This window comes from Geotrypetes seraphini, chromosome 2, assembly GCF_902459505.1.
Source record: "Geotrypetes seraphini chromosome 2, aGeoSer1.1, whole genome shotgun sequence".
Classification (NCBI taxonomy): Eukaryota; Metazoa; Chordata; class Amphibia; order Gymnophiona; family Dermophiidae; genus Geotrypetes; species Geotrypetes seraphini.
Window position 1 is genome coordinate 409,032,438 of NC_047085.1, and position 23,647 is coordinate 409,056,084.

At 43.2% G+C, this 23,647-nt stretch overlaps 1 protein-coding gene across 1 annotated transcript in view; it reads left to right on the forward strand.

Annotated features, from left to right (window-relative positions):
- Positions 1 to 23,647, forward strand: part of THSD7A (thrombospondin type 1 domain containing 7A) — a 763,222-nt gene that overhangs the window by 560,036 nt on the left and 179,539 nt on the right. The window contains exon 10 of the mRNA XM_033931006.1: positions 15,873 to 16,064. Within this exon, the coding sequence (XP_033786897.1) occupies positions 15,873 to 16,064 (192 nt within the window). The remainder of the gene's footprint in view (positions 1 to 15,872; positions 16,065 to 23,647) is intronic.

Consider the following 23,647-nt stretch of genomic DNA (forward strand, 5'->3'; position numbering starts at 1 on the left):
ACCTTCCAGAACACTAATCAACACACTAACTACTCACCCTCTCATAAAATTCACATCAATAGCATGCGCATATATGAATATACGATCTATCAACCCAAAGACAGAACTAATCAAAGACTGGTTGATCAAAGATAATCTAGGTTGCCTCTTCCTAGCCGAAACCTGGCTCACTTCTGACTCAGACCCTAGCATTACTGAATTCTGCCCAAACGGATACAAGCTAAAGCTAGTATGTAGAGAAAAGAGAAGAGGAGGAGGTCTAGCAATCATTGCAAAAAACAACTTCAACATTAAAGTCCTAGCCATGCACTCCACCCCCCACCTAGACCTTCTAGCCTGCCAACTTTCTGACAACACTCTCACAGGAACTCTGAACTGCCTTCTCTGCTATGTCACACCAGGAAAATGGAACACCTCTAAACAAGAACTCGAAGAATTTATCCTCCAGCATTCCCTCTCCTCCACACATAACCTGATCCTAGGAGACATCAATCTCCACTTAGAAGACCACACCTCCAAACAAGTAGCGGACATTCTTTCATACCTCAACACCCTATCTTACCAGATACTCAATCCCGAACCCACGCATGAAAAGGGCCATCAACTTGATATAGCCGCTTACACTTTCCCCAACCTTAACACACAAAACATCCACATCACCAACGGCTCATGGCATCCCACCTTATGGTCTGACCATTACAAGTACACCTTCACAATTAACTGGGTGCAGAATAACAACAAACCCACGCCACACACAACAAGCTTCAAGTCCAGAAAGAAAATCAATCCTACCACATTCTGGGACACAGTAGACCCAGAAATAGACCTAAACAATCCCAAAGGATTCATAAACACCTGGCGCTCCACAAGTGAATCCGCTTTAAACAAACTAGCACCACTAAAAACAAAAAATAAAATATGCAGACCATCAGACAAATGGTTTGACGCCGAACTCCTACACCTAAAAAGACAATGCAGACAATTAGAAAGGACATGGAAAAAACAGAAACAAGACCACACCAAAACAGAATGGAGACACCAAATCAAACAATACAAAATCAAACTGAAGGAAAAAAGAACAGACTACTACTCCAAACTCATTGGCACCAATAAACCGGACACAAAAAAACTTTTCAACCTTGTCAGAAATCTCACTGATACCAAACCCCACCTCGCCACCCTAGGAAACCAAACTCCAACAGCCTCCCAACTAGCGGACCATTTCAAACACAAAATCATCACAATCAGATCCACATTTAACAACTCTCGAAACATCTTAGAAGAGATACTAACAAAACCCACAAAAGACGAAGCCACCTCAGCAAATAGGATCTGGACCGACTTCCCAACGACACAATGGTCAGACCTAGACCGGCTGTATAAAAAATACAGCAAATCTTCATGTGATTTGAACAATTGTCCTCCTTATCTACTAGCTACAGCGTCCACTAAATTCACAGCTGGTCTCACGCTATGGCTGCAAACTACCCTAAGGGAAGATCAGTTCCCCCCGGAACTTGGCGAAATCATAATTACTCCCATACTAAAAGACCCCAAAGGCCCAATAGACAGCCCAACAAATTATAGACCAATCGCTTCTATACCTCTATACGTCAAACTCATAGAGGGTCTAGTAGCACAATATCTCGCCAATTACCTAGAAGACCACCACATCCTACACCCTACTCAATCCGGATTCAGAACCAATCACAGTACTGAAACACTTCTGGTTTCCCTACTAGACTTAGCCCGTCAGCACCTCAGCAAAGGAAATAAGTTACTAATCATCCAACTCGATCTTTCAGCAGCATTCGACTTAGTTGACCATTCCATACTACTCCAGATACTAGATGCCATAGGAATATCAAGTAATGTTCTCAACTGGTTCCAAGGATTCCTCAAAACAAGATCATACAGAGTCAAGTCAAATGATCTTCTATCCGACTCATGGTCAAACCCCTGCGGAGTTCCACAAGGATCCCCTCTATCGCCCATACTTTTCAACCTCTTCATAGCATCCCTAGGCACGGCCCTAGACGCCCTAAATATTACATCCTTCAGCTACGCGGATGATATTACCATCTTCCTCCCCTTCGACATCTAAGACCCCACCTCCAACGGATGCCTGAAAACAACATTAGAAACTAGAAAAATGGATGACGAACCATAAGTTAAAACTGAATGCGGAGAAAACCAAATTCCTACTACTAGAGAAGGAACAAAAACCATCCCTAACAGAATTAGATGTAAACACAATCAAATATCCAATACAGAATACTCTCAAAATTCTGGGAACACACCTAGACAGAGGCTGCACAATGCAAACACAAATACACAAAACCATAAAAAAAGCATTCTTCACCATGCGAAACCTAAGAAAAATAAGAAAATTCTTTTCCAAAGAACACTTCAAGATCATTGTACAATCCCTCATACTCAGCTCCTTAGATTACTGCAACAGCCTCTACCTACCTTGCCCAAATACTATGATAAAACAACTACAGACCGTTCAGAACACAGCTATCAGACTCATCTACTCACTCAGCAAATTCGACCACGTCACACCCGCCTATGTAGACTCTCACTGGCTTCCGATAAAAGCAAGAACTCAATTCAAACTCTATTGCTTACTTTTCAAAGTAACCCATGGTATGGCCCCAATTACCTGAACAACCGTCTTTGCCGCTACCGACTACCCAGATCAAGAAGAACTCAGAATCTTTTCACCTTCCCCCCTCATAATGGTACCCGACGTAAGAAACTTTACGACAGCCTTCTAGCAACTCAGGCAGCGAAAATTGACCCCACCATCACCAAACTGATGATCAAAACAACAGACATCAAAGTGTTTTGGAAAGAAATCAAAACATTTATTTTCAAAAAACACGTCCTTACTTAATATTCCCCTCCCCAATTGCACATGCACTCTCCCCAGCAAATAACACACTAGTCATCCCCTTGAACCTCATTTACGAAAAATATCCAAACTCCTAAATAAGCATCTCCCTTAGGTATCCATTTAACCTTCTCCTAAAAAAGCATCTCCCTTAGGTATCCACTTAACTGATTCCTTCAAAGTTAGGTATCTTTCTTCAGTTGCCTATATTGTTTTCCCCACTGAACCTTGTAACTACTTGAATCCTGTCAAGTTATTCTATCGATAAATCCAGATATCTTATACTTGTACTTCTATACCACAACATGTAATTTACTTAAATCGTTGTAATGTAATTCTCTCGATAATGTCCTGATCTCTTTTAACTGTAATCCGCTTAGAACCGCAAGGCACAGGCGGAATAGAAATCACAAATGTAATGTAATGTAATGTAATGTAAACCCACATTACCCTTTAGGCCATGAAATGTGCCTCTGAGATTCCCCGCTAAGTATATAAGAACATAAGAACATAAGCAGTGCCTCCGCTGGGTCAGACCAGAGGTCCATCGTACCCAGCAGTCCGCACACGCGGTGGCCCAACAGGTCCAGGACCTGGACTGTAATCCTCTATCTATACCCCTCTATCCCCTTTTCCAATAGGAAATTGTCCAATCCTTTCTTGAACCCCCAGTACCGTACTCTGCCCTATTACGTCCTCTGGAAGCGCATTCCAGGTGTCCACCACACGTTGGGTAAAGAAGAACTTCCTAGCATTCGTTCTGAATCTGTCCCCTTTCAACTTTTCCAAGTGCCCTCTTGTTCTTTTATTATTCGAAAGTTTGAAGAATCTGTCCCTCTCCACTCTCTCTATGCCCTTCATGATCTTGTAAGTCTCTATCATATCCCCTCTAAGTCTCCTCTTCTCCAGGGAAAAGAGTCCCAGTTTTTCTAATCTCTCAGCGTATGATAGATTTTCTATCCCTTTTATTAGACGTGTCACTCTTCTCTGAACCCTCTCGAGTAACGCCATATCTTTCTTAAGGTACGGTGACCAATATTGGACGCAGTACTCCAGATGAGGACGCACCATCGCCCGATACAACGGCAGGATAACTTCTTTTGTTCTGGTTGTAATACCCTTCTTGATTATGCCTAGCATTCTATTCGCCTTCTTAGCGGCCGCTGCGCACTGTGCCGTCGGCTTCATTGTCATGTCCACCATTACCCCCAAGTCCCTTTCTTGGGTACTCTCCTTCAATAATATCCCTCCCATCATATAGCTGCACCTTGGGTTTCTGCTACCCACATGTAGTACTTTACATTTCTTTACATTGTGACTTTACAGGTCACAATGTTTCTTGTCAACAGTAGCTTAAGAAACACCCAGGTATTGCTCACCGATATCGATGTGGGCTTTTGCCAACAGCAGCAGGAGTAAGGAATGTTTGCTTTATACATAGAGTGCTATATTTTTGTCTGAGGTAATTAAAATGGCATTAAAAAAAGCTCTAAGTCAGATTCTTACACAGCCCAATGGTACCACATCAACCCCACTATGCTTTATGTCAATCACATGGCAATTTGTGGCACAAGTGTGCAAGTATTTTCTCTTCACCTCCTTAACCAGCCTTTGTCTGACCTTCTTTTCATCTCGTATTTAGCATGCATACATGTAAATACCTTCATTTTTATTGTTTAGTTTAGTTGGGGTTTGTTTTTTGTTTTTAAGTAGAGTCATTGAACAAAAGCATTCAGCAGGTTTGTACAGGCACAAACACATATAAAGAAGAAGACAATTATATCTCGTAACTCAAATAACAGAGTTCTACTTTCTCCAAAGATGAGGCGAGAATAAAGAAAAATAGTGCTGCCAGTTTTTGGGGAGTGGGTTGTTAATCGCGCTCTTTTTTTTTCTGGCAACAGCAGCCAGTGATCATTTTCCGTGCTCCAGAAAAGAAGAGTTCATTTGGGCAGTTGCCCTGCTCTCTATGCTTGTTGAGTCTTTGAGGCTGTCTTTCTACCGTGTTTCCCCGAAAATAAGACAGTAGCTTATATTCATTTGGGGCCCAAAAAAGAGATGTATACCTTTCAGTGAATAGAGGTCTTTCAGAGGAGACAGGCTTCATAGGAATTCTGAAGATGCAGTGCAGAGTAGAGTCAACTGAGAGAGCCAGACAGTAGAGTATGAGCTGCAGAGGTCAGGAACTGGAACACCGGAGTTCTTCACAACTTAAGTCAAACCCCTGTCAATCAAAGGCCAACCCCTATGCTTTCTGGTCATGCTTCCTTTTGTACTCCTTGTCTCTGAAGATAAGATGTTTTCTCCATTTCTTGTCCTTGGTGTCCAGGAAAATTCCATTACATCACCTAAGGTTGCAGTCTTATGATCTCTTGCTCCTTTCCCAGGGAACTTGAGGTTTACCTGACTCATTAGTGGCTGAGGTTATCTTGCTCCTTGTAGCTGGAGGAACTTGAAAGCCATCTGGCTTTTTAGTGGCTGGAGACCATCAGGCCTCATTACCATATTTTTCGCTTCATAAGACGCACTTTTTTCCACCCAAAATTGGGTGGAAATTTCGGTGCATCTTATGAAGCGAAGGTAACTTTTTAAAAACTCCCCCACCCACCCCATTGTACCTTTTCAAAATGTCCCACTCGGGGGTATGTGAGCTGACTGCTGCCTGCCTGCCTGCCACCGCTGCTCTGTGCTGGTCGCCACTGCGCTGCAACTCCAGGAAGGGAAGGTAAGGGCCAGCGTGCCGTGCTGGACACTGCCTTCCTCCCTCCCTGCCATGCTGATGAAGCCTGCCTACCCTCCACCGATTCCTCCTCCTCTGGCCCGGGTCTGTCGCCGCTGCACCACCACTCAAAGAAGGGAAGGGAAGGGCCAGCGTGCAGTGATTGCACATTACCGGCCCACAAGCCTTCTCCCGACATCAGAACTGACATCAGTTTTGACGTCGGGAGAAGGCTTGTGAGCCGGAGATGTGCAATCGCTGCATGCTGGCCCTTCCCTTACCTTCTTTGAGTGGCAGTACCACGGCGGCATACCCGGGCCAGAGGAGGAGGAATCGGTGGAGGGTAGGCAGGCTTCATCAGTGCGGCAGGGAGGGAGGAAGACTGTTTGCTGTGGTAGGAAGGACAAAGGCTTGGAAAGCAGTTAGGGGGAGGAGGCATGAACTCGGGACATGGTAGGGAGGGAGAACGAAGGACAAAGGCTGGAAGGCAGTGAGGAGGCACGAACTTTTGACATGGGAGGGAGGAAATAGAAAGGGAAAATTGTTGGGCCTGAGTGAAGGAAGGAAGGAGACTCATGAAATCACCAGACAACAAAGGTAGGAAAAATGATTTTATTTTCAATTTAGTGATCAAAATGTGTCAGTTTTGATAATTTATATCTGCTGTGTGTTTTGTGTGTATATGAAAAATGAAAGAAACAGCCTGGCAGGGAATGGGAGACAGGGTGCAGAGCCTGGCAGGGAGTGTGGGGTTGGGTGCAGAACCTGGCAGGGAGTGAGGGGGGCTGGGTGCAGAGCCTGGTATATATTAGTACACAATTTGGTTCAGAATGTTTTTTTTCTAGTTTTCCTACTCTAAATCTAGGGTGCGTTTTATGGTCCAGTGCATCTTATGGAGCGAAAAAATATGGTACTTTTCCAAGCAAGGAGTTCATAATGCAACACCAGTCAAATGCTGCATCTTGCTAAAGCAGACAGGCTGAAATTCACTCACTCTAATGCACAATCTGTTGAATAGTGCAGGAGGTTGTTAAGTTCTATATGGGAACTATATGTCCTACAGAGCTGTCATAAGTTTGGGTTTCTAAAGGTGACAAAGATGCAAATTACTTTTAGTATTCTGAAAGTTATCTGAGTAAGTGGGACTCCCACCTATGCCCCATCCATGCTGTGCCCCTTTGCAAGTCCCCTTGCAAATATGGATATTTGCAGAATATTGATATTTACTCATGAATGTGCACACATACATGCATATGTCATTATGCTAAACATTTACACATGTAATATACTGTATAAATTTGAGTGCCTAATGTATAAATTATTATTTAAGAAGTGGATCCCTAATTTCAAATGAGGACAATTGCCATGATAATTCTAAAGTGTATGGATAACGCACACAAGATTCATATAAAACTCAGTGTCAAATTTAGTCTTAGGCCCTCTTTTACTAAGGTGCGCTAACCAGTTAGCGCGCGCTAAACGTTAACATGTGTATGTTAGTCTATGTACACATTAGCATTTAGCATGGGTCTCTTTTCCCTGGAGAAGAGGAGACTTAGAGGGGATATGATAGAGACTTACAAGATCATGAAGGGCATAGAGAGAGTAGAGAGGGACAGATTCTTCAAACTTTCGAAAAATAAAAGAACAAGAGGGCATTCGGAAAAGTTGAAAGAGGACAGATTCAGAACAAATGCTAGGAAGTTCTTCTTTACCCAACGTGTGGTGGACACCTGGAATGAGCTTCCAGAGGACGTAATAGGGAAGAGTACGGTACTGGGGTTCAAGAAAGGATTGGGCAATTTTCTGAAGGAAAAGCGGATAGAGGGGTATAGATAGAGGACTACTACACAGGTCCTGGACCTGTTGGGCCACCGCGTGAGCGGACTGCTGGGCACGATGGACCTCTGGAATGACCCAGCGGAGGCATTGCTTATCTTCTTACCTTAGTAAAAGAGGGAGGTTAGACTGGTTGATAAGATGCATCATTTGGAAATTGTAAGTTCTGACAGTATCTGAGCAGGAAAAGCAATCAACTGTGAGTTATATTTGCCAGATCAGAATGAAGAACATAAAAATGATGACAAATGTTGTCAAAAGTCATATGATATAGACCAGAAACCAAATCTAATCAATGTTCGATGTCATCAGTTTTCATAGCAAAGATGTATAAATAGCTGGTGTCAACAATTAGACATCATCACATAAAAAGAAAATATTTAGCAATACAATTACCAGTATTTAAATTTTGTTAATGGTGCTTTATTGTTCTTGTCTATATTTTGAATTGTTACCATTATTGTAAATGAAAAAATTAGCACTGCCTATAGTTCCCATATAGAACTATTCAGATCTGGTACAGATCAAAGCCAGCTGATTATCAGATTTATTTTTTATAGTCAAGATTTTTGATTTACAGAATGAAATATTTAAATGAATGTACTTTTCAAAGGTAATTCTAATTTCTTTTAAAGACTTGCCTCCTCTTTTACTGAGGTGTGCTAACCGATTAGCGCGCGCTGAACGCTAACGCGTCTATAGACTAACATGCACATGTTAGTGTTTAGCGCGCGCTAATCGGTTAGCGCACCTCAGTAAAAGAGGGCCTTAGCTTATTACTTTTCAATGGTAGTTTAATGAGATTTCTATTCTGTTACAGTAGGTAACTGATATTCAAAGAGACTTTTTCACAAAAAGTTATTAAATGTAATACATGTGTGTAAGCCTAACACAGACATGTTACAATTAATGCAGGTAGCATGATCCTTTAAACCAGTGGTCTCAAACTCAAACCCTTTGCAGGGCCACATTTTGGATTTGTAGGTACTTGGAGGGCCTCAGAAAAAATAGTTAATGTCTTATTAAAGAAATGACAATTTTGCATGAGGTAAAACTCTTTATAGTTTATAAATCTTTCCTTTTGGCTAAGTCAATAATAATATTGTAATTTATAGCTAAAGAGACATAGGATCAAGAAACTGTCTTATTTTACTTTTGTGATTATGATAAACATACCGAGGGCCTCAAAATACTACCTGGTGGGCCGCATGTGACCCCTGGGCCACGCTTATGAAACCATTGCTTTAAACGGTCTATCTTAAATAACAGATTTTGATAACAAAGTTACGATGATATCTGGATGACCCATCTGTAAACTCAGAAAAGCCTTTAATGATGGAATTTTAATAAAATTCTACTTTTGTTCCTGTTGGAGGTTTTGGGGGAACATGAGTGAGTAAGGCCAAAGGATGTGCTGTGTATGTAGAGCTGTTTAGTGCTAAGGGTCATACACAGGGGTGGAGCATTTGTGGTGTTTTCAGGAAATAGCATCTTGTGTGGATTGTCATGCCTAATTTGTATTTTAAGCCACTGGAGTGATTTTTATATGTAATTGATCCAGAAATCAGTTTGACAGTCAGACCACTATATTACCTGATGCAGACAATCTTGCTGAAACATGAGTTATGTGGAGTCCTTAAATATACAGTACCGGTATATTGTTTCCTCATCATTTATTTATTTAATTCCTCTTCTATCTCACACCAAACATTATTCTGGGAGGCTTACAAGAAGAATACACACTCTTTTAGCACAGCACAACAATAAAATGTACAATTGTATTTTATTATTGTAAACAAAGTTCTCCACTCCTTCAGATCAGTACTCATGAATATGCTTGCTAGAAAAGGAAAGCCTTCACTTGCTTCCAAAAAGTACTAATTACATCAATCTGTCTTAGTTGTTGTAGCAGATAATTCCAAAATACTGGACCAGCTATCATGAAAATTGTTTCTCTATATATACATCCAACTTCACTTCCCCAAAAGAAGACATGTCAAATAGGCCCTTCTCAGAAGATCTCAAACATCTCACAGGTTCTATAAATACTTGAAGGAGATGTTAAACATGACAGGGAATAAACATTCAATGCCTTAAAAAACAACACTTGCTTAAAATGGCTCCTGAAAACATTGGCAGTCAATGTAATTGTTTTAGAATTGGGGTAATGTGTTCATGGTGAAGCGAACCAGAAATTAACTGTGCCACCACATTTTGGGCTACTTGAATAGTTTTGATCAAATGCATAGGCTAACCCATCAACAAACTGTTACAATAACCAAATAAAAGAAAAATAAAAGCCTGAATTACCATACAAAAATTGATACTACTTTAAAAATCACGTACATTATGCTAACATGGTGATAATGTGGTGTCCAGAATCACTGCCGAAGTTTTGTACAATTATTGTCCCCTTCTTTCCTTCTTGTAGCTGACTAGAGTCCCTTTCATGTTCAGCTGTGTTGGCGTTTCTCTCTCATTTGAAGACATGGAGCATGAGCAAACATAGGGCAGGATTCACTAAATCTCCAAACCGTGTGTGATCCGATTCCATTTGCATGCCGGCTGACCAGTTCAGTAAAGGCCTGCATGCAAATTGGGACAATCGTTAACACGCCCCCCTACCCACGGCCAGAGTGATCCCCACTCATGCACACACCCTGACAGTAGTGACAGGAGAAGCAGCCTCCTGTCACTGCTGTCAGGGCTCAGCCCAGCCCAGATCTCTCTTGCCTGCTCCCGGACTCTCCTGCTCTTTGCCGCCATTCCCTGCAGTGCAAGCCCGTGGTTTTAAAGCGGGCCTGCACTGCGGGGAACGGTGGCAGAGAGCAGGAGAGTCTGGTGAGCAGGGAAGAGAGATTGGGCACCGATCCGACAAACCGGCCCTGCTCGACTCCCCCACCCCCCGCAGGCCCTGATCTCTCCTGCCTGCTCTGCCCAGATCTCTCTTGCCTGCTCCCGGACTCTCCTGCTCTCTGCCACCGTTCCCCACAGTGCAGGCCCGCTTTAAAACCACAGGTTTGCACTGCAGGGAACGGCGGCAGAGAGCAGGAGAGTCTGGGAGCAGGCAAGAGAGATCTGCCCGACATCCCCACACACATACAGGCCCTGATCTCTCCTGCCTGCCCTGCTCAGATCTCTCCCTTCCTCCCTCCCTGTGACCGGCATGGCACGGCCCTCCCAGGATGGCCCCTCAGCACCTAAAAGTTGGGAGCAGGAGGGGTTCTCAGTCCCTCCTGCTCCTAGGCCTCCCACCCTCAGGCCCACCCCTGGTAGGCCCAGGCAGTTGGGCCCGGACCACCCACCCCGGTACCTTTTAAATAGTTGGGATCAGGAGGGGTGCCCGGTTCCTCCTGCTCCTTCCGACAAGGATAGCCATCTTCGGGAGCAGGAGGGGTGCCTGGACCCTCCTGCTCCTATTTCGATCTTTGGGAGCAGAAGTAAAGTCTCCTGAACCTGCACCCCAGGCCGCCGCCGCCGCCCAATAGTGGCCTTATGCCCCACTCCGGTGCATCATCTGATGCACGGGGAGAGACCTAAGGCCCTGATTGGCTGAGGCACCTCAGGATCCTCCCTTTGGAGAGGCCTAGGGCACCTCAGCCAATTAGGGCAGAGTCTAGGGAAGTCCCTGATTGGCCATTGTAATTACCATTTGAACATTTGTCTTGCCAAAGGATCTGGCTCTGTGACCATGTCACATAGCAGATGGCTCACAACAGCTCTTGGGTTCATGAAAATATGGATTTCTAAGCATTATCTGAAAGGAAATCTGAAAAACGTAAGAATTATTGTAGAGTTCTGTGTTGAGGTTTAAATTGGTTCAATAAAAAAATAAATAACAATTGGACACAAGGTCCCAGGTATCTTCTCTTCCAGCTGCCACTGTTAAAAGAAGAATGTTCTTAAGAGGTGCTGAGTGAAGATCTGCTAAGGAGAAGAAAAACTCCATTGAAATATCTTATCTTCTGCATTCAAACTTCAAAAAAGGTGTGAGTACTTCTGGGTGGGAAACATTGTGTCACCAAAGCTGTTGCTCAGGTTACAGCTTCTGTCTCTGTGCAGAGGGAGTAGTTCCATGTGCAAGCTTGAATCCCTCATTCAGGAAGTAAAGGAACTGAGAGAGGAAGTGGCAAGGCTGAGAAGCATTCATGATAATGAGAGGTACATCAATTAAATGCTTTATGAGGCATCAAAGATTTCCAGCAGTGGGAAAGAAGAGTCTATGCTGAAGGAGAACAGCTGGAATCAGATTATGGGATCCATAGAGATTTAAAGGGCTTGTTGCAATTTTATAAAGATGCTTATGCAAATCTTTTATCCCACAACTGAAGAGGAGGCATGACCATGGGAGAGGTATAGAAAGGTCAAGGGCATTCACCAAAGATGCGTGCAATGTTACAAAATTTGGGGGCTCCATACCTCACTTGTGTGAGGGTTTACACTAGGTTTCAGCTCCCAAAGTCAGGTGTCAGAGCTACACTGTATTCTATAAACAGAACCTAACTTGGAGCACCATTTTAGCATGCTTTATTTTTTTCAGCACCCAAATTTGGCACCATTTACTGAATCTAGTCCAATATGCCTTAGATATTGGAGTGGATCAATCTCCCCCCTTCTGAAAGTCCATGCCAGATTTTTCCTGTAGTCCAAAAGAGTATTGTGAGTCCTTAGTATTAATTGAGTACCCAGAGAAAGGGATTTAGAATTGGATACCTCATTATGTACTTTTCTATTACAATCAAGCAGGACTCAGTTTGTGAAGCAGAGACAAAGTAAGGGGCAAAGGTTGTGTCAGTAGTTCACTCACTTGCATTTGATTAAAAGCATGTTATATCTTGTTTTATATACTACTAGCTGATGACCCGGCGTTGCACGGGTATTTAATTATAGCAATAACACAGTAAATGGATTGAAATAAAGATACTTTATAGTGGTGAATGAAATTATTTTTTTACAGCTTTATAAAAAGTACAATAATCAAATTATAATGTGAAATATTTGACAAAATGAATACAATACAACTAACACAAAACTTGATTATAAACAACAATTTTAGTTTCACCTCCAGGAGCAAGAACATATAAATTCTTGGGTTAACCCACCCTTGATCAAGCAACATAGAGTTATCCATGGGAAAAACAGGGGGATCTTAAATCCACTCCACAGTATGTAATAGTCTGTCCCTGTGATTTGTTGATTGTGATAGAGAATGCAAATCTCACTGGAATTTGCAATCTCTTAAACTGAAAAGGAAGATCTGTTGGAATAAGTGGCATCCAAAAGTTTCAGTATTGATTTAAACAACTCAATATGTGGAAACTCAGGTTGAAAAGAAACTCCATGTAGTTTGTTCCCGGTTCAGAATGGAACCTGTGTTCCTAGTTCAGGATATGTGAGTACTCATGTAATGTAATAACATTATGAACTGGGGTGCATGAAGGAAACAGTTGCAAACACAGTTAGAACACACAAACTCTATATGTATGGTGTCCGTGGTAGAATAGAAACGATGTCCCTAGTGGTTATAGTGTCATAGAAAGTGTTTTATAGTTGGAATTACAGTGAGAATGGCAGCTTTTTACATTTTTTCCATTGACATGAATGGGTGAAATCTGATTTTCTGTTTGTAGCTCCGCCCACGTGTGCAGGTGGGCAGCGAGACCCCCAGAACATATCACCCCAGGTAGTGAGGGATCTGCATACCAAGTTTTGTTCAAATCGGTCAAGCCATTTTTGAATTACTGTGAGAATGGCAGCTTTTTACATTTTTTCCATTGACATGAATGGGTGAAATCTGATGTTATGTTTGTAGCTCCGCCCATGTGTGCAGGTGGGCTGCGAGACCCCCAGAACATAGCACCCCAGGTAGTTGGAATTACTGTGAGAATGGCAGCTTTTTACAATTTTTCCATTGACATGAATGGGTGAAATACTATTTTCTGTTTGTAGCTCCGCCCACGTGTGCAGGTGGGCCGCGAGACCCCCAGAACATATCACCCCAGGTAGTGAGGGATCGGCATACCAAGTTTCGTTCAAATCGGTCAAGCCGTTTTTGCGTGATCGCGGCACATACACACACACACACATACATACATACATACATACCTCCGATTTTATATATATAGATGTTTGAGGTTTCTTTTTTTTCAGGTTGAGGGACAGAAAATGGTATAGTATACATAAATTGCATTAATAAGTTATACAAAAGGCGCAGAAGACCATTACTCTTTAATGTCTTCTGTGAAAGCACACACTTTCATAGACACATTCAAACTCAGTTAAATGGGTACATGATTTTTGGCTCTGAGATCCAAGATGGCGTTTGGTTCCTGTTGATCGAACAGACGCTGTGAGAGTCGTCGAGTGTTTGGACAAATTCTTACTTTGGTTTTTTGTGATGCCGAAGAGACAGGGTAGGGGCATTGCTGCAGCCTTGCGATGCTCCGTGAATCCCCCTCTCGCTTCAATCGAGCGGTTTTTGCAGCAACTGGAAAGGGAGACAGAGATGTTGGGGAGTCACCCGCTGGAGCCATCAACGCAGAGTGATGCCAACCCGGAACTCCTTGGGCTGGAAACTACCATGAGCCTCAACTTAAGGCAGCCACCTCCCCCGCCGCTGAGTGCTAACTCGTCAAGCAAAGGGAGTACTTTGGAAGGAGCAGCACTCCCTGACCGAGAGGCTGTGTCATCTGGGAGCCAGCAGATGGAGATCTCAATGGATTCGATGAGTCTAGAGACTGCACCAATGGAGAGACCAATGATGGGAAGGAAAATCCAGGACCAGCAGATTGAAAGTGGTCAAGGTGAGCCAAGATAAAGTTTGCATGAATTTTCCTCTCATTATTGTTAATCTGAGGACTTGGTTTCTAAGCTAGGAGACTCACTATCTAAACAGATAAAGGAGGAGAAAAGAATCTAAATACTCAGAAACAAGTAATAGAAGAAAATAAACAAGAAATTTCCAATGTTAAACTAAAAATAGGAGATATAGAGAAAGAAGTAACTGAGGTTAAACAAGTTCAATTGACAATAATTAAAGAAAATAAGATTATCAGAAGGAAATTGGAAACAATGAAAAATTGTTATCGAGTCAACAACCTGCGCTTGCTGAATTTTCCAGGAATTTCCACTATAACTCCAAGGGAAATGATAAAGAGGTACTTTATGGAAATTTTGAACATACCAGAGGACTCAATACCTCCTTTTACTCGGGCATATTATTTGCCGGGTAAATACCAGATCAGCAAGCAGAGAACCAGAATCAACTTGAGCAGGAATCCCAATTAAATTTGACTGCAATGTTGGAAATATCTGACAAGGAATTGGCTAAACCAGCAACTGTTCTATTGTCTGTGGCATTATTGCCAGATAAAGAATAGATATTAAAAATGTTTTTTAAAAATAAATTTAAGGAGTTCCTAGGTTTGAAAATCCAAGTTTTCCCAGATGTTAGTAAAGAAACTCAAAATCGTAGACGTCAATTTCTTCTATTGAAACCTGGTGTTCCTCAGCTAGGTGGTATTTTCTTCTTATGTTTCCCATGTAAATGTGTAATAAGGTATCGATATAATAAATATGTGTTTTTTGAACCTGCTCAACTCACAACTTTCCTGACACTGAAATGCCTGGAAAAGGAAGGAACAACAATGCCTAGTTAAAGTAGGAATATAAGCTCCCTTGAATCAGTCAACAGATACCTTTTTGCTTATTTTGTTTAAAGTTTATTCTTTTGAATCACTCGTAGAATCTTGGATCATTTGAGGATTTGAGAATGTGTGAATAGAGTGAATTTATTTGAAAATGAATTTTCTTTTAGTCCTTAAAAGGCGTTGTATTCATATAATCTTTCTGTACAAAATGTTTGATTTTGTTAAATGTAAAATTGATAAATAATTAAAATTAAAAAATGGGTATATGATTTTTAATCATCTGTTTCTGTTCTCCCTTCCATCATCCTAAGAAAAACAGTACATTTGCTTTCAAAATTGTTTTATGTCTCTTACATGTCACAATCACCCATTTCCACTAAATATGAAGAGATTTCTACTTTTCATGCTCCTCAAGGGAATATGGGTCAATGATCCTGCAGGACCAATGCACTATTTTCAATCTTTACATTTTGTTTGTTCGGCTGAGGAAAACACTCTTCCAGAGTGAAATGAGGCGATGATCCATAGGCAAATAAACTACTGTGGTAGATTTAAAAATTGTGCTACACAACTTGATTACTGATTGTCATTAAAATGTACCTCCTTTTAACATCTGACTTAGGAAGAAGGCCCCTTTGATTGATAATCAGTTTTTATTTTCTTTTTGGACAAGCGTAATCTAATTTGCTCATGTACCCATCTGTGCTTGATTGCTCATGCTGCATTAATTCAGTTGTGATACACTGTCGCTGACCTTTTCTTTTCCCAGGAGAAGAGGTTGACAGACAGCTGTGCAGAGATGCCATCTACCCAGTACCAACTGTATGTGAGGTTCCCTGCCCAAAAGATTGTGTTCTCAGCATGTGGTCTCAATGGTCCTCCTGCTCACACACCTGTTCAGGCAAAACTACAGAAGGGAGACAAGTGCGAGCGCGTTCCATTCTTACATATGCCGGTGAAGGTAAGGTCACATTGCACCCATAAGTCTTTACACTCTACCATGAAATATTTGTAATTAGTATACTGTTTTATAACTTCTCACTTGCAATAGAAGCATATAGCTTTTTTTCTTTTTAATCTACATGGAGATCAGAGGCTGTTATAAAATATCATAAGTTGACTAAAATGTGCTGGTTTTTGGGTAGTGGTGTACTATGACATGTCTACCTATCATTACAATGCGTGTTTGTTTTATATACTCTATAAACAAATCTCAAATTTTGATACGGTTTTAATGGAGATTCTTGCGTGTTCAGTTTTAAGGTTGTAGAACGTAATAGGAATGTAAAGTGGAAAAAGTTTCATTGCAATTTGTAATCATATTAGTTTTGTCTTTTTTTAAGAATTTGTACTAAATGAAAAAGCCCCTATTGTCTTTCTTTTTTTCTGTTTCTTCCTCTCTACGCAAGCTTAGGACAGAAAGAGAAAAGTTAATGGAGGGGAGGGGGGGTGGAGAGCTTCATGTTCTATGAAATGAAGCAAAAAGTGTGGAATAACTTGTAAGTTTCATGGCTTCACATCATTCTCTTCTTGGTTGAGCTGAGAACTTTTCAGCGGCCCTTCGTATATGTGTAACTCATAGTATTCTATAAATTATGCATGTAAGTATAAGCCCCGCCTACACTCCACCCAGATATTGCTCATGTGAACACCCCTCTGCAAACTACGTTATATTACATACATAACTACAGTATACTATGTAGTCAATTTATTGTCATTATAGACAGGCATGTGAACCCATATGTAGGTGAATAAATAGAATACTGACATTTACACAAATCGTGCACTCAGCACTGTCGCTCTTACCCTTCATGGACTAGCGTGGAACAATGATGACACTCAGGCATTTATCGACTCATGTGGAATTTATTTGGCCGCAGCCATGACAGCACAATTACATCAAACTGTTATCAACTGAACATAATAATCAAGCATGAACGGTGATGACCCGTACACTGTAACCACACTTCTGACAATGGCATAACACGCAAGGTACATCACCAGGCAACATATAACCAACCGATGATCAGGCGCACAGCATATGCCTCTCTATCCCCGCACAATGTGGGGTGCCGTACAAGCAACCCCGGCTCACCGGACCCTCCCGTTCAAGGAGGTGTCCCCTCGTCAGCGGTACGTAGCTGTGAAGATCATGGCCTGGCCTCCCTGCCGTCCAAGCAAGGCGACGTGCCCCATGTCTTAACCACTGTAAAGATGTATGCCTTCTATCCATATGCTGTGCTTACCTGCCACTACCCGTGATAGCGAAACCTCGCTAATCGCGGGTTCCCCCCAAGTGTCATGGCTGCGGCCCCTCAATGCCATCCTGTATTGAACTGGTGAATATATCCAGAGCGATGTCGGAGCGCTGTATCCCATCCGGGCGGTACCAACGCGGACCGCTGTCCTATAGCCAACGGGCAGAAATTTTGCCCTGCACTTATTGAGTTTCTTGCAAGTTATCTCCACGGCTGTGTGAGATCTAACCATGGTAAATGGCTCAGGAAAATTGGCTCAGGATAAACAATTGGGATGTTGCGAATTATCTCCACGGCTGTGTGAGATCTCACAGCTTTCCATACTAGCTTTCCATACAAAAACTGGGTATAATATGTGCCGGCTGTGGATAAACCATCGGACCAGATAAGGTAGCATGGGGATGCCAGCTGGCTGAGGATAAAACAATAAGGTAGCGTGGGTAAGCCTGCTGGCTGAGGATAAACCATCGGACCACATAAGGTAGCGTGGGTAAGCCTGCTGGCTGAGGATAAACCATCGGACCACATAAGGTAGCGTGGGTAAGCCTGCTGGCTGAGGATAAACAATCGGACTGCCTAAGGTAGCGTGAGGAAGCCTGCTGGCTGCGGATAAACCATCGGACCGCATAATAATAATAATAATAATAATAATTTTATTCTTATATACCACCATACCCCGTGAGTTCTAGGCGGTTTACATCAGTTAGATTAGGATCTGCATAGACAAGCATCAGAATTACAGCTGTAATCGAACTAGACAGAGGATGTGTAAGGTAGCGTGGGGAAGCCTGCTGGCTGAGGATAAACCATCGGACCAGATAAGGTAGTGTGGGGAAGCCAGCTGGCTGAGTATAAAGAATAAGGTAGCGTGGGGAAGCCTGCTGGCTGAGGATAAAACATCGGACCACATAAGGTAGCGTGGGGAAGCCAGTAGGCAGACAATCGGTCTGCCTTTTCTTGCCTAACTGCACACTGGTTGTTGGGGTGGACAGATGAGCATATTCCAAGTACTGATGAGCATATCCTGATGAAAGCATTCGGAGGAAACATAAGGAACTTCCGCAAGTAGCGTATGCAATAGCCTAATATACTGATAAGCATATAGTGATGAACTTCCCAAACCAAGCATTCTGATGAATATATCCAACATACTATAACCCTAATGTCGCCAGTCATCAGGGACTTGAGGTAATGTAAACCCTAATTGTGAAAGTCATTCAGCATCTCTTGTTGTGTTGTAAAACCTAAAGTAAACCCCGTTATGTAGGTCCTTCAGCGTTCCATGCGGTACTGTCGACCCAAAATCGAGGCAGCATCCTTCCTTATCCCTGATGTATAAACCGAATGTAGATCCCTGGTTTAGCACTAATAGTAACATCCATAAACCGGGTGTAAATCCCTGAATTTTGTTACAACTCTAAGGTAAGGACGCTCTTGAGGCCCAGGGCATGTCGTCCCTCGGGTACTATTTTGAGGCTCTGGGCATGTCCATCACAATCATAAAAGCAAAACAAAACAGCCTATTGACCAAATGTCTGTCTAGCTAGAAAGCACAACATTATCATCGAGGCTTAGCCAAAGGAAAGATGCATAAACTATGAAGTTTTACCTCATTCAAAATTGTCATTGCTTTAAGTAGACAATAACTACCACTGCTCTTGAGGTAATGTAACCTAATGATAAAGGTACTTCGGCCTGTAAACCATAAGGCAAACGATGTAAACCCGCATTGCAACATCCATGATCCGAATGTAGACCCAGACCGGTTTGTGCTCCCTCCATAAACTCAAGGTCTCATCCCTCAGAATCGTACTGTACCGCCTATGATATAACTCCATTCTGTATCGTGCTGTATCCGTAAATCCCAGATCTCGACTCTCCTTTTGAGTAAGGGAATCTTCACGTTCTTATCTCCTTGATGCTTGTGAGTGATGTTATCTGGTCGCAAGGCTAAGGTCTCCGGTAATAAGGTCGTCAGCGAGGTGGTAAGTGATGATAGCCTGGCCGTGTAGGTCATGAAGAGTGAGTGAGGCAAGAACACAGTTAATACACGAGGTGCTCCCACATATGTTGTCAATAGCATCCCCGTATAAGGGCCTGGTATGGTCGAGGAGAAACCTCATGGAAGGCAAATGTCTTACGTCCCATTCTGCACTGGCTACTAGCTAAGGAGGAAATTATACGCATGTAATAAGGTCGTAAGTAAGGTGGGAAATGATGATATCATGGCCGTGTGAATACATGAAGTACACATGAAGTGAGGTCAACACATCCTTCGTCCGTAGCATCAACCCGTCATAAGGGCCCGCCCTGGGCAAGGAGAAACCGCAACTGTAAGGTCTACGTCTTAATCCTGCTCACTGGCTAAGGAGGAATTCATACATGAATGGAGGAGAAAAAACATGATACACAGGATACGAAGTCTTGTTGAAGAGGGATTGATAATAAGACTCGTAAAGCGGGCGTGGTTACAGCACATGTGATATCATCCTTTCCTCTGCTAACCAGGAGGTCTGTTTAGACTAGGGGCCATGTGTTACTAGCTGCCGAAGGAGGTTGAGCCCTAGACTGTTCAAAGAGCGACAGTGCCTGCCGTCTACCTCGTGCTAGTGTAACCTGGTCCCCCGCTCGCCCAGGAGCAGAGGGCATGGTCTCCCACGTGAGACGTAAGGGCGTATTATGTGATGAGAGAGGGTCCCGTAGTGTAGCGGTAGCAATCTCAGGTGCTGGAGGTAGGTGTGTCGGTGTAGGAGCAGCTTGGCTCACCTGGGACGAACGTCGACCGCACCCTGTGCTGCTCTATCTGCCTCTGGAACTCAGCCATTAAGTCGGCCAGTTCTTGTTGAGGCTGTGTGGCCGTAGCAGCCGGTGCCGCTGTAGTGGCCATAGAAGCCACCGCTGATGTTGTGGCGCTTGTGGTACTCGTATTTCTTTGACTCCTAGCCGTGGGCTTTTCAGCACAGCTGGTTTTGATCGCGGCTTACGTTGAGCAGGCATGGCTATAATAAGTACTAAAAGAATAAAGACTGTCAGTACCGTCCTACGTGTATTGGAACCCGAGACAGGCCCTAGTATTAGTAAAGCACTCCTTCTGGGATCACGAATAAAATGCGATATAGGACTCAAGCCATCAGAAACTCCAGCTGGAGAAAGAGCGCAGTGCAGCTAAGTTGTAGGTATTGCATATGATGGGATCTGATTAGAATATAATGGCAGCCAATAGCAGATAATAGCCTTAAATAGCATATAAGAGCCTTTAAATCTCATACAATAGCCTTAAATAGCATATAAATAGCATATAATAGCCTTAAATAGCATATAAGAGCCTTTAAATAGCATATAAGAGCCTTAGAATAGCCTATAAGAGCCTTAAATAGTATATAAATAGCCTTTAAATAGCATATAAGAGCCTTTAAATAGCATATAAGAGTCTTTAAATAGCAGATAATAGCCTAAATAGCATATAATAGCCTTTAAATAGCATATAATAGCTTATTAGCAGGGCCTTTAAAAGCATATAATAGCCTGAAATAGCATAAATAGCCTTATATAGCCTATAATTGCCTAAGAGCATAGCAGCTAAAAGCATTTAATGAAATAGCATATAATTGCGTAATAGCATAGCATTTAATCAAATAGCATATAATAGCCGTGGATAGCATATAATTGCATAATAGCATAGCATGTAAACAAATAGAATATAATAGCCGTGGATAGCATATAATTGCGTAATAGTATAGCATTTAATCAAATAGCATATAATAGCCGTGGATAGCATCTAATTGCGTAATAGCATAGCATTTAATAGCATATAATCAAATAGCATATAATAACCGTAGATAGCATATCATTGCCTAATGGCATAGCAATCAATAGCATGTAATGTTATCTAAAAGCAAGGAAGGTTTTTTTTTTTTTTTTTACCCATCGAGAACTCCTCAGGCAGGCTCAAGCAGAGAGGGGCCACGTGGGTGGTCAACTCTCTCTCTGGTAGAGCCCCAGAAGCTGCCTGCCGGATCCATGGGGAGGACCAGGGCCTACCCAAAGTCTCCAAATGGCCATAGTCCTGCCGGGCCATGTGGGGGAGGGGCGCCAACCTCTCCCAGCAGCAGCGGCCCCCAACAGGACCGGTCGGCCGTGCGCCAAGACCCAGCCCCCAGACCCGATCCAAAGACCTTATCACCGTTAAGGAATGTTTTGCTTTTCCCCCCTTCTTGATCTGCAGGGGCAGGCGGCAGAGACTGACCTTGTTCTTATTATGGGGTGTTCCATTTGTATTGTAACTATGATTGTTGTTAATACAAAATATTTCTAATAAACATTTATTGAGAAAAAAAAAAATTTCAAATGAGCCAAATACATTATTCAGTTAGAAAGGCTGGGAAAAACTACTTAATATTATTATGCAAAGTAACTTTATAGAATTTATTATGCAAATTTGCTCTACAGGCCAGAAGTGCCCCTCCCAGCGAGCGAGCGGAGGCAAAGGCACGCCGCGACCAGGGCGGGAGGGCGGGCCGCCCCCCCTCTCCCTATTGGAAATTGGACGGAGGGACCGGGTGAGAGGGGCGGGACGCGGCGGCCAGGGCCGCAGAACACCACCGGGCCCGAACCGGCCACCGCAGCGCAGAAACCGGGGGAGCCCGCGTCCGCCGCTGGCCCCCCCCACCCAACAATGGAGACCATCCAAAACCCTCTCTCACCCGCAGCAGGAGGGCGGCGGCGGAGCTCCGGAGGCAGACATGCCAAATCGGCCAGTTGGCGGCAACGGAGGAGGACGAACTCCGGCCACGCGGGCGCCACCCAAACCACCCCCCCTGCCATCCACGTGGCCGTGTGCAGGGCGGCCCAAACGGCCACCAAGCTCCCAGCGTGCTGAACAGCCAGGGACGGCGGCGGCACCGCGAAGCCGCTGGAGATGGGCCCCCCCTTTTTTTTTTTCCAGACGAAATTCTCCAGCAGGCGCGACCCGAGCACGTTGGCCGATCCTGGCCGGCGACTCCCCGCCTGACCGCGTGTGCAGCGGCCCAACCCCCCCTGGATGCGATCCCCCCCCTCATGCAGGCACCGGCGTGCAACCGTCGGAGTGAGGACTCAGGAGATGTTCGCAAAGGTAACGGAACAGCAGTAAAGGGTGGGAGGAAGGGAAGCCGCGTCTCTCTCTCAGGATCGCTGTATCGAAAGGGCGACCTCCTTTCCGCTCACCCCTGTCCCCTACCCCCCCCCCCACCCACTTCATTGATTGGCCCTTCCTTCTCCTCCCTTCCCCCTCCCCCCCTCCCATCGTTTCGCTCCGGCTTCGGCCGATTTGGCCACACTCCTCCCTAGGCGGGATCGGAGCTTGTTCTTTGTATTTGCCACCTAATTTTCGGCCGCCGGGTGTTTATAAATAAAGGCTGGAAAACTATGCTTTGTCTAAAACAAAATAGGATCAAACCATTATTTTGTTTGGAAAAAAAAGAATCCTAACTTTAACAAAAAGATCAGATGAAATCTGATTTAATTAGAAGAAGGTTCAAATTGATTACTCGTTGTGCTCTGATTTGTTTGTGGTCTGAACTGCAAATGAAAGAACTTTAAGATGTTGCTTTTGTGCTTAGTTTAACAATGTGCTCATAATTAATGAAAACCTTCCCAAATTTTGCATCTCAGTGACTCAGTAACTCTGAATAGAAATATAATTTTACATGCATAAAAACACATGAAACAAATTTTCTTCTCGATTCTATAAATAGTGCACAAATTTTCATGTGGAACAATTGGGTCCGAACAATCAATTATTATCATTAATTGACAGCATTTTGGATTTGCGCCTGCATTTTGCTAAGCACTATTCTATAACAATATGCATGCAAATCTTATACCCCCTTTTACTAAATCGCGATAGCAGTAAAACCCCTGTCATCAAGGAAAAGGAGAGAGGACAGGTGGAGGAGTTAACTAGCTGGGATGTAAAGCTAAAAAAAAATCTCATAAATGAGCTCCATGGAATGCTAGACAGCAAAGGGTGAAAGGCAGAAGAAGATAAAGAACCAGCTGCCTATTGCTGGAGAAGAGCCTGATCTTGAGATCAGGGAGGATTGCTGCAGGAAACTATGAGCATAATCAAAATACTTCAAAGCTTTAGTCATAGACTGTAAAACTTGTTGAAATCTAACAGCTGGTGGAAAGAGGACAGGGCAGTAAGGTCAATGTAGAGTAGAGAATGACATGGGGACAAATGTGTTCCAATCTCCATCTATCTCCATCTATCTCCATCCCCCATCCTGCCCCTGCCCCATCCCTG